Source organism: Sebastes fasciatus, chromosome 20, assembly GCF_043250625.1.
Source record: "Sebastes fasciatus isolate fSebFas1 chromosome 20, fSebFas1.pri, whole genome shotgun sequence".
Lineage (NCBI taxonomy): Eukaryota > Metazoa > Chordata > Actinopteri > Perciformes > Sebastidae > Sebastes > Sebastes fasciatus.
In genome coordinates this window covers 15,971,542-15,986,028 of record NC_133814.1, presented here as the reverse complement: position 1 = coordinate 15,986,028, position 14,487 = coordinate 15,971,542, and the positions used below count along the sequence as shown (strand labels likewise).

At 40.1% G+C, this 14,487-nt stretch overlaps 2 protein-coding genes across 3 annotated transcripts in view; both read left to right on the top strand.

Annotated features, from left to right (window-relative positions):
- dnmbp (dynamin binding protein) overlaps nucleotides 1-3,084 on the top strand; it is a 52,917-nt gene extending 49,833 nt beyond the window's left edge. For both annotated transcript variants that reach the window (XM_074620716.1, XM_074620717.1), the window contains 4 exons: nucleotides 68-253; nucleotides 341-539; nucleotides 644-1,335; nucleotides 2,037-3,084. In XM_074620716.1, the coding sequence (XP_074476817.1) occupies nucleotides 68-253; nucleotides 341-539; nucleotides 644-1,335; nucleotides 2,037-2,222 (1,263 nt within the window). In that variant the 3' untranslated portion in view covers nucleotides 2,223-3,084. The remainder of the gene's footprint in view (nucleotides 1-67; nucleotides 254-340; nucleotides 540-643; nucleotides 1,336-2,036) is intronic.
- A 2,307-nt stretch (nucleotides 3,085-5,391) lies between these two features.
- LOC141758733 (hyaluronan-binding protein 2-like) lies at nucleotides 5,392-10,793 on the top strand. Its single transcript, XM_074620374.1, has 13 exons — nucleotides 5,392-5,494; nucleotides 5,630-5,657; nucleotides 5,754-5,849; nucleotides 6,041-6,151; nucleotides 7,333-7,449; nucleotides 7,564-7,680; nucleotides 7,775-7,946; nucleotides 8,254-8,345; nucleotides 8,423-8,687; nucleotides 8,784-8,926; nucleotides 9,045-9,182; nucleotides 9,950-10,095; nucleotides 10,188-10,793. Exons 1-13 carry the CDS (start codon nucleotides 5,408-5,410, stop codon nucleotides 10,344-10,346), a joined length of 1,671 nt encoding a protein of 556 aa, XP_074476475.1. The 5' UTR covers nucleotides 5,392-5,407; the 3' UTR covers nucleotides 10,347-10,793.
- The last annotated feature ends 3,694 nt before the right edge of the window (nucleotides 10,794-14,487 follow it).

The window sequence follows — 14,487 nt, the reverse complement described above, 5'->3', positions numbered from 1 at the left end:
TTTCATGAATATATGGAAATACTAACCCATTCTGTTATTAACTCAGACTCTTTACTTTCATCTCCAGTTTTCCAGTAAAGCTGGCACCGAGGGCAACCTGATCTCTAAGTTTCAAGACGAGTACGGTCGAGTTCTCCAACTTCTGCAGAGCTTCAGCTTCTGCCCGGAGAACCTTCCTCTGGCCACCTCCACGAAAAAGACCGAGAGGAAGACTCTGGAGAAGCAGACGTCGAAAAAGCAACTGCAGGCACCTGTGAGTGGAACCCCGTTTGTGCCATTTAATATATAATGCATGAGGAGTTCTTGATCTAACTGTGAGTCCTGTCCTTGTCGCTTTCAGCCCAACCACATCATGCAGACAGATGAGCACCGTGCAGGACTTCTGGTACGCTACGGTCCCGAGAAACTCTTCCAGGCAGAGAGAAACTTCAATGCGGCCCAGGATTTGGACGTCTCGATGCTGGAGGGAGACCTGGTGGGTGTCATCAAGCAGCAGGACCCCATGGGTAGCCACAACCGCTGGCTGATTGATACTGGAGGTAGGTCATTTGTACCACATGTTTTGATTTCTGAACCTGACATTAGGGAAAAAATGGTGCAGTAATATAATCTATTTCCTTCTCTTGCTTTTCTTCTCTTGCAGTTGGCAAGGGTTTTGTGTACAGCTCCTTCCTCAAACCCTACAACCCACGCAGGAGCCATTCAGACGTGTCCATCGAGAGCCAGTCGTCTAATGAGTCCGGCTACGGCGGCTCCTCGCCCGTTTTCTCCCGCCAAAACAGCAACAGCACGCTGACCTTTAACCAGGACACGGCCACCGTCAGCTTTTCCACGTCGCAGCCCCAGACTCAGTCGTCGCCACACCCTTCGCTGGACTCCGCGTCATCTCGTAGGAGTCACCACAGAGACGTGCCCAACCTCGACTCCGCCAGTCAGAGCAACTCCATAAACTCCTCTCCCAGAAATCCCTCACACCGGAGGGAATACTCTGACCACCGAAACTCCTCCAGTCACAGAGACGCCGAGCCTTCTTACCGGCATTCAGGCAGAGACACGTACGACGCGAGTTATGGAAGTCCGAGCAGCCACAAGGAGACGTCAGACCTCTCGGAGACAGACTCTTATTCGTCACTCAGAAACAATCGGTCGCAGCGGTATGGACACACGGACAAAACCTACAGCTCATACCAGTGGAGAAATGGAGATAATGGTGGCCAAAAGAGGACCGCATACTCCAGAGATGAGTACATCGAGCCGGAGCCGGAGCCAGAGCCAGAACCAGAACCAGAACCAGAACCAGAACAAGAAGACGAGAGTGAAGTAGATGGTCATCAGGTGAGATTTAGTGGGACTGCTTTACCATACCAAAACAAGGGCAGGCAATTTATCTTCAAGTCTTTAAAGTAACAACTGTGAATTTTTATCTGACAAAACCAACTTTTTTTTGATGGCATAAGTTTCCTGTTTGTAGAAAAATTAAACAATCCTGGTAAAAATTGGTGCATTAGGGACAAAATACTTACATACTTGTATTTGGGGTTTCTAGTTGAACATGTTTACATGATTTAATGTTCAAAAAACGCTTTATTTTTCTCATACTAGCTGTGCTGCAGCATCTCTTTTCACCCTCTGTCTGAAACGCTCTGTTTGAGCTCCCATTCTGCTCTGATTGGTCAACTGACCCACTCTGTTGTGATTGGTCAACCAACCAAAACTCCGCTCTAACTAGCTTTGTTTGATGGCGTGCCAAACTATCCGCTAGGCAAAGTGTGTTACTTGGTGACATCACCACGTTACAGAAGAAAAGGCGGGAGTTCAAGCAAAGTGTTTCAGGCAGTTCAGGAGCAGAGTTTCTGTGGGGGAGAGTAACTCCCTTTGGTGTGGACTTTGGGCTTTGTAACTTTGCAGAGCTTTTACATGTACAAAAAACTATACAACACACTAAAGGAAAGGGAAAGAGCACAATTGGTCCTTTTTAATACTTCTTTTAAAATTGAAAAAAAAACTAACGATGACATTGTTTTTATTTATTTCAGATTTACTACGCTCTCTACTCCTTCGATGCCCGCTGTGCCAACGAACTGACCATCTCAGCCAATCAGCGGCTGCGGATACTGGAGTTCAAGGACATGAACGGCAACAGTGACTGGTGGCTGGGGGAGGCAGAAGGCCGCCGAGGCTACGTGCCTTCCAACTACATCCGCAAATCAGAATACACATGAACAATAGTTTCATCCTGAGACTGTACTTGGACCTGAAGGAGGCTCACTCTGCGAGCAGACAGAACAAAAAGACAAACAAAGCGTTTTGATCTGTTGTGAGAAGGACTGACTATTGCTGCTCCTAAAAGTTAGCATTATATGCCTATATTTATAGACTTTTTATATTATTTTTACTTACTGGAAGCTGCACCCGACTCCCTTTTTGTTTCCAGTGAAAAACCTGTGAATTGCACCAGATAGTTTTTGCCATAATCTCCGGTGCTGAAGACAATGAATTGTATGTTTAAGAGAACAGCGTTGGGAGATTGCAATGGAAATGTGAATGTTTTGGGTGCCTCTAAACAAACACCAAGTGGTATGCAGACGGACTGACCTAAACACTGTGTTAACGACCCTTTTTTCCTGCATGTGGTTTATTACATCACTAGAATGAATATTAGATGCATCTATACCATACTGATCAACAAATCAAGGTTTGAGGCACTTATGATGATGATTATCCACCGGTTGCAAGTGTTGAAGTGTCTGTGGAGCCAGGATCAAACAGAATTTGGAGTGTTGTATGAAATTAATACAGAGTATTTTAATTAAATCCAAGGACAAAGTTGAATGACATACATGGTTTACAAACACTCCCCTTGTCAATAACCTGAATACACTCTTAACTGGGTTGACACTGTGCAAACAGGTGATGACCCAGTTTCCCTGTAAGAGGAGGTGAACCAACAGGGAGAGAGAGGTCTGCTCTCCACATACTCCCTATGTACATTATATATATAGTGCTGTTTATTGAAAATATGCTATTGCACCCACTGTAAAGTGATCACTGTTTGAATAAAAAACAGCTCGGCTGATAAATCATGACAACGTCTGAGAGAATTTTTTTGTTTGTTTTTCCTCTGTTGTGGAAGATCTGTGTCAGTACTGTGTCGGGTTTTAGGGTTATGTAATCTGCCATCAGTAGACACCACAAAGAGACTTTTCAAATCACTTTCTACTGTTTTACTATGCGACAATAATGCACGTTTTTACAATAACAAAAATCGTTCCTAAAGGTGTTCAACTGTGATATGCTGTGTATCTGTGCAAGCTCATTTTTATGCATTGTTGTGTTAACACTTTAAAAAAAAGTGTCTGTCTGGAAAATGGCGGGGAAAAAAAGCATTTAAAAAATCTAAAAATGTAAATATGCTTTCGAAGAAGATATTTCATCCACTTGTGCCCAAAGACTATATTTAGTGGGAAAATACTTTAACATTTGTTCTGATTGGTTTTGAAATTTGGAACGGACACTGTCACGGGTTAGACCGTGCCCTGTAAAGTAAGATGCAATGCACACACACTGTAACGCCACCTCCATCATAATATATTAAATCAAGCCGGCTTGGAGGTGTCGGGGTTAAGTGTTACTGTAGCATCAGTACTTCTAAATGTCGGGAGACCCGCCGACAAAGTAATCAATTTCTTAATGGGGGTCATAGTGATACAAAGTAAAAATGTATTATGAATTACACACAGGCATAAGTATTAATATGGAACATTTCCATTTATTGTAAAATGGATATGCAGTAAATTGTTTGTCACCCTTTCTTCTCTGCTGTAGATGCGCTCCTTGGTTTAGACCTGGACTGCCGAAACCGAACAGGAGCGTACCAATAGCTTATGTAAGGGGGGTTTCCAGAGAAGGTACCAAGTACAGTAGAGTTGGAGGGGTGTTTGGGGGGGTTGATAATAGGCAAGGTAATTTTAATTAGTTTGAATAATTACTTGCCTCAAAATGTTATATTAAATGGTTTATAATTTAATTCTAAATTATGTCCTATTTTTGGACTGGATATTATTATGCTGTTGTTTGATTGATTATTAATTATTATTTGTTTTACTTAGTAGGATCCAGCTTCATAAAAGAGGAGGCTGGAATACCTGGAGGAGGGGTTCAGTGGAGAGCAAACCTCTGATGAGAGACAAGCCATATTGTAGAGCCGCAAGGGCCCAACATTTAAAGGGGCATAGCCTATGCTGTATCTTGATATATATTTTTGTCATTTTGCTTATATTTTTCATTATTTTGGAAGAACCTGTTTCCTGGATGCCAGGCCTGCACTGTACCTATTTTTGCACTGGATTGTTGGTTTCCACTAAGTGTTAATAAATACACCTGGACCGCTTAACTGGAATTTTTCTCAGTTTTTACGCCTTAGCCACTCGGCCAACCTTACAGACACACTTTGGGCATGTATCTAACAATACACCTTTGACATTTTTAGATCACATGAAAAAATCACACTTTTATCAAAGTCATGATTTTCGGAAAATGAGGAAAAACGCTAACATTATGTTTATTAAATGCATTCCATAGAATTTTTTTTACACTGCGTATGTGTGCATATCTTTGATATTCAAGTTGTTATGAGTTCATAGATACCAAATACTTAATTGTGCTCCATGTAGTTTGAGATAGTAATTTTCTTATCACACTATTTGGGCACATGGGACTACTGTTTTTTCCTAAAATGAAATTTATGGGCCAAAAACAGTCTTTCCATGTGACCAAAGACTAGATATAGTATGATAAGAAAAACTTGCTTTTCAGCATGTATGGTTCTTTAATTATTGTAGCAATTACTTTCATATCTAATAGTCGTGTAGAAGTATGAAACAGCAAAATGGGAATTTGCAAGAATGTATAAAGTGCAATACTGAGTAATTGTATTTTGCATATTGCAATTGTAAACCAGATATTTGTGATAACATTCTGCTTGCTTTAGCAAAGCATATCCCCTCTTACATATTGAGAAACACTCAGTAATGTTTGCAAAAACAAACCTGATGACTACAAACTATTTACTAAAGATTTCAGGGAGACATTTTCACAGTGCATTTTTAAAAACACACCGACTGTGACAAGAGTGCAGTCTAGCGTCCGCCTCTTGGTATTCTTTTAATATTCTTTTATGTTTAATGAGAGCTACTTGCTTAACTGCTTTTACTTGTGAGGACCTCAGAGATCAAAGGTCAAAGGGCAAAGAAGACAAAGTATTGAATCACATGTAACTCCTGTGAAATCAATGCAGCGTCCTAATGATTAACAGGTGGGTGGAGAGTTCGGGGGTCTCCATGTCAGTGAGGGGTTATTTAGGACTGTCTGAGCAAAAAGCAAACTATAGACTTACACTGGTCCCATCATGGTCAGGGTCTGCATCAACATGGTCTGCTTAATAGCTTTACTCTCTGCACTGTGTGCGCTCACTGTTCTCGGACAAGACTTGTATGTAAGTATGCATATAGTATAGTATAGGATGTATTCAGTTGGTCTGAAACGTGGAATCTAAGCTTTTAATATTTTGGATGAGATACAAAACGGAGACGACTTGATAAATAATTGATATATTTACATTTTGCTGCAGGTAATCACAGAAACAGATGACACTGGAGGTAAAAACACTTTCATGTTGATTTTGCAGCAATCTAAAAATTGACTTTATGAGTGTTTCATGACTGGAATAATGGATTTTGCTCTTTTCCTCACAGCTTATGAGTATTATTATGACTATACCACCGACAGCCCTGCAGAAGATTTGGATCTGGCTCTAGATGACTGGTTGTATGAACTCATGGATGTCACAGGTAAATCACCTCTGGTTTGATTTATATGCTGAACGCATGCAACAGTTAAACTTAGGTATCTCCTCTGTCTCAAGATGTATTGATCGAGACGTCCTCTGATGCAGATATAATCAATTGCACTCTGCTCTCTTTGTGGTATCATGCAAGCTCTTTATGTTAAGCATTTGATGTGTGTTTCTGTCTTCATATAGACGAATGTGATCCAAACCCGTGTTTGAACGGAGGCAGCTGTGACCAAACTGCTGACGGGAGCTTCAGATGTTTTTGTCCTGAGCCTTACTCGGGGAAGAAGTGTCAGACAGGTAGGACTGAGATCTGAGCCTTAATTATAATATGTAATGTTTCTTGATTGAAGGCTAACCTAATACATTCTGAGATTAAAAGTAAAAGCTGCATGGAGCATAATGATTTCACAGGTTTTACTTTTTTCTCCCTGCATTTTGTTTCAACTTTCAATTTAAAGCTACTGTGTAGGAAGAATTATGACTTTGCCCCCCAGTGCTAGTAACAAAAAGACACATCTTAGCAATAAAAATTACACACATAGTAGCTTTAATAAACAAAATTGGATTTGAATATAGTTTTAAGCTTGATTTTATTTATTTATGACTTTTCAGGGACAAAGCACATTGCTCAACATCACTGTAAATGTGCCAGTGTTAGCCAAAAGGCTAATTTTCAACTGCTGTCCCTTGGCCGGATGTTAAATCAGCCAATAAAAACTATAAAACAAACATCTAAAACTAGAACAGGAAAAAGCAGAACATGAAGCAGCTGAATAGGACAAAAAGTTTAGAGGAGTAAAGGCAAGCATCATGTAAAGAAGTACATGTGCATACAGGCAATTAAAGGGGACATATCATTCTCATTTCCAGGTTCATACTTGTATTTGTGGTTTCTACTAGAACATGTTTACATGCTTTAATGTTCAAAAAATACATTATTTATCTCATACTGTCTGTCTGAATATACCTGTATTTACCCTCTGTCTGAAATGCTCCGTTTAGCGCCTGTCTCTTTAAGCGCACCTCCCAAAAAAAGCCCAGTCTGCTCTGATTGGCTTGTGAGAAAAATATAGTGCACCTTTGCAAAGATAGTTCTCAAACCGTGGGCGGTATATTCTAATGAGCCTGGATGTGTCATAGGAAGGGGAGCCAAATCTGAATGGCTTGTTGAATACACATTTTCTTCACCGTTTGTGGGTTGGTAGGCACTTCAGATACCCAAATGTTTGTGCATAATCACTGAAAAAGTAAGTTTTTTTAAATAATATATCCCCTTTAATACAAATGTTAAAGCAAAAAATCAGCACACAACATAAAATCACATTACAGAAAACATAGGTAATACCAGAAGGTTTACAAACAGATTAAAAGCCAAGCAAATGAGAGCAGATAATGCCAGCATGCAGTATGATGGCAGGTCTGTAAGTCAAAATCAAATGTAAACTAAATCAAATGAATGCATCATGTGTGTTTTCCAGTGAAAGATGTTTGCAAGAATGTGAATTGTGGCCGTGGAAGCTGTGTCGTCACATCTGCTGCTCCATTCTACGAGTGCAAGTGCAAACATCCGTACAAACCACCCAACTGCAACAAAGGTCTGTTTTTATAGAATTCATTATAGCATCATGCTATTGACTTTGTTTTCTCATTATATTACACATCCTTTTGCACTGGACATCACACGCTGATGTTCTTGTCTGCATTCACAGCTTCTCCCTGCAGGCCCAACCCCTGTCAGAACAGAGGCTCTTGCATGAAGGGTCCAAAACGCTCCTCCTTCCAGTGTTCCTGCCCTCATGGGTACAGTGGGACGTTCTGCGAAGTTGGTAAATACATTTCTCTCACTGGCCTAAACTGAATAACACACCTTGAAACCAACTTTCATCCTGTAAAATCCATTTTTAAACATTTTTTTTCCAGCACCAAATGACTGTTACCAAGAGGACGGAGAGTTTTACCGCGGCATGGTGAGTGTAACCGTTGAGGGGGAAGAGTGTCTGGACTGGAACTCCTATTTCATCCTGCAGAAAGGAGGAGATCCCTTCAAAGAGTACGCAGGCTTTGATGGAATTGGACCACACAATTACTGCAGGTGAGGAGTCGTCTTGTGTAAATATTGCTTATGTGCTTGCTGTAGACATTACAATATTTGTCTGTGTGGAAACAGTACATATGAGGCACATTATGTACTCAACAAAAAAACTTTATGAACTCTGCAGCTCCTTGTTAAAAAGCTTTCTCAGTAATAAATCTCAGTTAATACATCTTTAGAAATGTTTTACAGAGTAAGAAATGGGCTGTTAAAATGCATAAATAATAACTTTTAGTTTGCCAGGTTGTAACTTTAAAAGAAAAGCATTGAGCTTTTTAATACTTGTTTTAAAATCTGTGTATTCAAGGAACCCTGATGGGGATGATCAGCCCTGGTGCTTCATTAACAACAATGGCAAACTGAAGTGGAACCATTGTAAAGTTAGGAAATGTTCTGGAGGTAAAAACACACACAAACACAAAGAGAGAGAAAGATCCTGGCCTCCACAACTCTCATCTTGATTTTCCATCCCTCAGCTCCAGCCACCCCTCCGACCATCCATGAAACAGATCCGACTCCAGCCAAGCCGGACGTCACTGCCGCTGCCCAGTTCTCCCAGTGTGGGAGGCTGCAGCCCGGCCGCTCGGCCCGGATCTTCGGAGGGAAGAAGTCTCTCCCTGGGGCTCATCCATGGCAGGTTTCCCTGCAGACCAGAACCAAAGGCTCCTCCGGGCCCTTCGGCCACATCTGTGGAGGCATCCTCCTCGAGTCCTGCCGGGTGCTCACTGCTGCACACTGCATGTAAGCTCCAGAGTTGTTGTGGTGCATAGAAGCAGTGTCAAGCAGTGTGGATTATTGAACATGGACACATGTAACTCTCTTGGTGTGTTTGTCCAGTAAAAGCGGAGTGGAAATGCAAGTGGTGCTGGGAGGAGTGGACATAGAGAAGGATGAAACATACGATCAGGTCATCCCTGTGGAGAAGGCCATCGTGCATGAGGAATACAAGGAGAGCCCCTTTGCTCTTCATAATGATGTTGGTGAGGTGCAAAGATATTCAATTTATTATTCAGTTAAATGTCATTAATCCTGAGTGTCCACTTAAAAATGCGAATTTAAATGTACTGATACAATGCACTTTATGCTTCTCCTGTGCAGCCATGCTTCAGCTGAAAGTCACGGACAGACCGTACTGTGCCAAAGAAACCCGCTTTGTGAAGACCGCCTGTCTGCCAAACCAGCCCTTCAGCAGCGGGACGGAGTGTGTGATCTCAGGATGGGGCGTGACTGAAACACGTAAGGATCATTTGAATCTGCTCTAGAAACTGTCATAACACAACGATCAGTATGAGTTAATGGGGTCAGTGGTTGTAAATGGTGGTTGGTATTCAGTCAAAGGGAATTTAAGTATATTTGATTTGAAATAAATCAACTGAATTAAGCAGAATATGTAGTTTTAAGAACATAAAAAAACAAAAGAGAATAGCTCAATTATGAGATTACATCAATAAAATGGAAAATGTTTTGAACTTTGGCAGCTCATGGATATTCATCCAATTCACCTAGGCCCATATCACGCATTTACATCGGAAAACAGGGTAACGTATTTCTGCTTGGCCATTTCTATGTGTGTCTATTATTAATACTTTATTCATGGAGTTTTCTTTTACAAACTGAAGACAGTAAAGGAACAGACTGTATTATTGAACTGTTTGAAAACAAATTACTGCAAAAAATATTAGCAAATTAGATACTAAACAGCCACAAGAGCAAAATAAAATATTCTTTAGTTGATTACTAAAATGAATAATATGATTGCATCTCATGCCAGGACAAATAAAGTGTAAAGGTTAAAAGGAAAACATGCATGCAGAACATGAAGTATTTGTCAACCTTCATATGACAAAATGAAGCACTTTATGAATATGAACTGTAGCAATCAAGCAGAACATGTGGGAAATGTATATGGAAACAAAATTGCAGCAGAGTACGCCAACAATATTGACATAAAAGTTGCATTACAGTCTGTTTGATGCTACTGTCTGTCTGTGTGTCTGTCTCAGAGAAGTACGGTACCAACCAGCTGCTGGATGCTCGTGTCCTCCTGATCTCTCAGGACAAATGCAAAGCTCCTCATGTTTACGGAGACTCTCTGGACGACAGCATGTTCTGTGCAGGCAACATGAAAGGAGGTGTTGACTCCTGCCAGGTCTGTGAGAGTTGGGATTTCTTGTATTATATATTCTTACAACAGTATTCATGAGAATATAAAGATATAAAGCTTCCTCTCTGTCCCTGCAGGGAGACTCTGGCGGCCCTCTGGTGTGTGAGCGTAATGGGACCCACTATGTTGTTGGTGTAGTGAGCTGGGGCGACGGCTGCGGCAAGAAGTACAAGCCTGGTGTCTACGCCAACGTCGGCAGATTTGTTGACTGGATCGCTTCTCATTTACTCTCATAGGAATGCATGTGGCCATACTGTACTGTATATGCTGCCACATGACTTGTTGTAGCAATAATACACTTTTCTTTTGTAAAAATTAAGTTAGGATCAGAGAAGGTTTGTCAAAGCTATCACTCCATGTCCAGAGTGTCAAACTTCTGACACATTACCTCATATGTTTTAGTGTTTTAACTCCTATACCTCACTGTGGTGGTACTGATTCAGATTTAATCTGATTGGGAAGAAGCCTGAGAACCAGTTCCCAACCACATAATGCAGAAATACTTACTCACAAGTGCCTTCACAATGTAAAATCCTTAATAATAATGAAAAAATGACTCTTCAATTATAATAGAATGCCTCTTTGATAAGGAAATGTGTCTAGAGGGGGTTTCAATGAAAATAAACCAATAAAACAAAATAACAAAATAAAGTCACGTGTTTTTTAATACCCCAGCTCAAGTTTCAGAACGCTCAAAATCACCTCCAAAAAGAAAAGTTAAGACGGCAAAGAAGTCTCAAAGGGGCTATAATTTTCATCGAATCCCATAGTTGCAGGGTAGATTATTCTTAATGTGTCGGTTCTTAAATGTTTTTTGTGAATTTTTCTTTAGATTCTATTGATTGTGCCTGTGAAGGATTCACATGAGACCTCTATGTCGTCAGTGAGTAGGTCTAAGTTCCTCTTCAAACTTATTCACATCCTTTTTCCATGTTCTGTGAGAGTATTTCTTCATGTCTAGTTGATAAATAAACCTGTTTTTTCATTAGTTTCCTTGCAATAAGTGTCATACTGTGGTCTGTCGACACCAGAGAGTTCTCTCAGGCTTATTAGTGAAGATTAAATCAATTTCTGTTTTTGAGGTATTTGTTATTTACTTGGAGAAACAATCTTCACAATGGTGTTTTTTAATATTCACTCCAGCTAGATTTCAGAGTGCTCAAAATCACCCTCAAACAGAGAAGTAAGAGACAGCAAAGAAGTCTGAAAAGAGTTTCTGGCTGAATCTGCTAACATGAGGTCTGCGTTAAGTCAATGAAGGATCAGAGTGCCCTAAGTGTTCATTTTCCACCTCTCTTAAGTCCTAAAGAAAGGGCGTCGTCACACCCTGATTGGCCAAGAGGAGAAATGCACCAAGCTGCTCTCAGTTGTTGATTAGGAGTCAGTCCTCACACCCTGCACAACAGGGAATCACAATCTCGGAACTCATCGGCTATCGGTCTGATGACGGATAAACTACGTGAATGTAGAATCAACTTAGAGGAATTGTGACCTTCACCTAAAATGAATTGAGGAAAAATGGAAATAACTGCAAGTACGAAAGAATAATGGACTGCTGCACTCCCCCCTCCATATAAAAACACTGCATCATAGGTGTTTTACAAACATCCTTCAAACAGTTATTTACTTTTTGACACACACATAATTTCATCCTCATCACTAGTGTCAAGGTCCATAAAAATGCGTAGGACAGCTTTCCTCTCCTGAGCCTTCCCCTCGGCACAGGTTATTTGTTTTTGTATCGATTGGTATGCTCTTTGCAATGTTTGACAGCCACTCATGCTGCCAAGCCACTTTATTTTTGAAAACAAGTTTCATGGACTCTACAGCATTAGCTCAGCATCGGACTTTGCCTGTGTGAGAAAAGCTACAGAAGGCTCAGATTCAAATACATCAACAACGTTCAAATGCGATAATTGCAATGTCTGTGGGAGGTCACTAGTGATGGTTTTGACTAAAACATAAAATACCATCCAGATACAGACACAATTCAAGACTACCAGTTCCCAACCACATATTATAGAAGTATTTATTTATTTGACAGGGTTAGAGGCAAAAATGACAGTGTCATCCGCATACATTTGGGTTTTGACTTCAGGACATACAAATGGCAGGTTGTTAACATATAAACTGAATAGAAGAGGTCCTACAATTGAGCCTTGCGGGACACCAACAGTCCCCATTTTTTTTAAAGTTTAGTTTGTCTTCGCATAGTTAGATAAGACTCAATGCATATCAATTATGTGGGACCTAGAATAGCCAATGTATTCTGGGAGATACTTCCTAGTCCGAGTAATGATGGCTAAATGCTGAGGGGAAGCTTTGTTGTCTCTATTATTTTTTTCTACAATTTGTTTGTTTTCTTTCCCTTTACTTATGATATCCCACCATGCCTGTGAACTAGGATTCTTCTGCGCTACGCGTACCATTTTGTAGGGACTGTGTTAGGGGGAGGGAAGACGAATCCCACTGGAATACATCTATCATCTTTGGAGGACTTCAAAGTGCTTCAGGTTTTACCAATCTTTCCCTCTGGAACTTTGGTTATGTTAAAGACCAGTTTGGTAGGATTTGTGGTTGATATTGCTTTAATTCTTACACCAAAGATGTGTCAGACTTTGCACTGAATCAATAAGGTATTTGTTAAATGTGGAGGTGATTTCATAAGGATTGTGAGTTCAAATTCTCTGTGCTTTCAGTTCATGTCCCGTTCCCCAAATCTGCTTACAGTCCGTCTCTGTCAATTTATCAATGTTCCTCCATTTTTTCATCAAATCCCATAGTTGCTCATTAAACCAGGATAGATTATTCTTAATGCGTCTGATCTTTGTGTATTTTTCTTTAATTCTGTTAATTGTGCCTATAAAGGATTCACATGAGACCTCTAGGTCGTCAGTGAGTAGGACGTCACTCCAATGAGTTTGGTCTAGCTCTTCCTTATATTTATTCATGCCCCTTTTCTGTATTCTGTGGGAGTATTTCTTCATGTCTTGCTGATAAATAAACCTGCTTTTCATTAGTTTCTTTGCAATAAGTGTCGTACTGTGGTCTGACAACCCAGCGAGAAGATTAAAGGATTTTGTGATTCTCTCAGACTTATTGCTGATGATGACAATTTTTTTTTTTAGGTATTTGTTATTTACTTAAAGAAACAATCTCACAAGTATCTTCACAATGGTGTTCTTTAATATTCACTCCAGCTAGATTTCAGAGTGCTCAAAATCACCCTCAAACAGAGAAGTAAAAGACGGCAAAGAAGTCTGAAAAGAGTTTCTGGCTGAATCTGCTAACATGAGTTCTGCATGACATCAAGAAAGGATCAGAGTGCCCTGAGTGTTCATTTCTCCACCTCTCTTAAGCCCTAAAGAAAGGGCGTCGTCACACCCTGATTGGCCAAGAGGAGAAATGCACCAAGCTGCTCTCAGTTGTTGATTAGGAGTCAGTCCTCACACCCTGCACAACAGGTGATCTGAATAACCTCCAGTCAATCTCGGAACTCATCAGCTATCGGTCTGATGACGGATAAACTACATGTGAATGTAGAATCAACTCAGAGATATTGTGACATTCAGCTCAAATTAATTGGAAATAAGGGAAATGACAGCAGCAACTGTTAAATAGTAAAATTAATATAACCTCTTACTCCCAGGCCAAACACTGCTTTAGTAAGCTCTGTTAGAATGAGACATTTATCCCCTAACATGGTGGTTTTCAAAGTGGAGTCCTTGAGGGGGTCCTAGGGGGTCCCCAGCAAAAAGGGGAATCATTTATTTTCACTATAATTCATAAGTAACACAATGACAGGATGTACACTTTCTGCAATAAAACATCTTAAAGCAAAAATCCTCAGATGGGGGACACTGGGACAAAATCTTATCAAATGGGGGTCCGAGGAGAGAGGGATCTTCACTACTCCTTTCCTACGACCTTCTTTATTTCCTTTTTTTTTTACGCTTAATCCATTATTTGATTTAATATGATTTTTTTCCTCTCTTTTATTATTTTATTATATTTATTTTCTATTTATTTAATCACTATTATTATTTTATTTTCTAATTAATTATTTTTTTCCCCTTTCGAGTGACCAAGGCAAGGCAGCTTTATTTGTACTTTATTTGTCTTTATTTGACCAAGACCAACATGGGCAAAAAATGGCAGTCCATGTGTCACTTTAGGGGTCCTTGACGGGAAATAGTCTTTCCAAAAAGGCAGTACCAAGTAACACTCCCAAAAGACACGTAATGTGTCTAATTCCTTGTTATATTACCAACATTTATTAGAATAACATATTTTATCTTTAACCACAGTAGTTTGAGGGGTGTAAAAATGGATCTATGGAGAATATTACAATGGATAAACGTACTCCGTCTAGTTTGC

What these genes read in the sequence shown, in the direction of transcription:
- LOC141758733 (XM_074620374.1), top strand. Translation starts at nt 5,408, where the DNA reads ATGGTCAGGGTCTGCATCAACATGGTCTGCTTAATAGCTTTACTCTCT. An exon ending in CTCACTGCTGCACACTGCAT is followed by an intron (nt 8,688 to 8,783) that starts GTAAGCTCCAGA and finishes GTGTTTGTCCAG; the next exon opens with TAAAAGCGGAGTGGAAATGC. An exon ending in TGCTCTTCATAATGATGTTG is followed by an intron (nt 8,927 to 9,044) that starts GTGAGGTGCAAA and finishes TCTCCTGTGCAG; the next exon opens with CCATGCTTCAGCTGAAAGTC.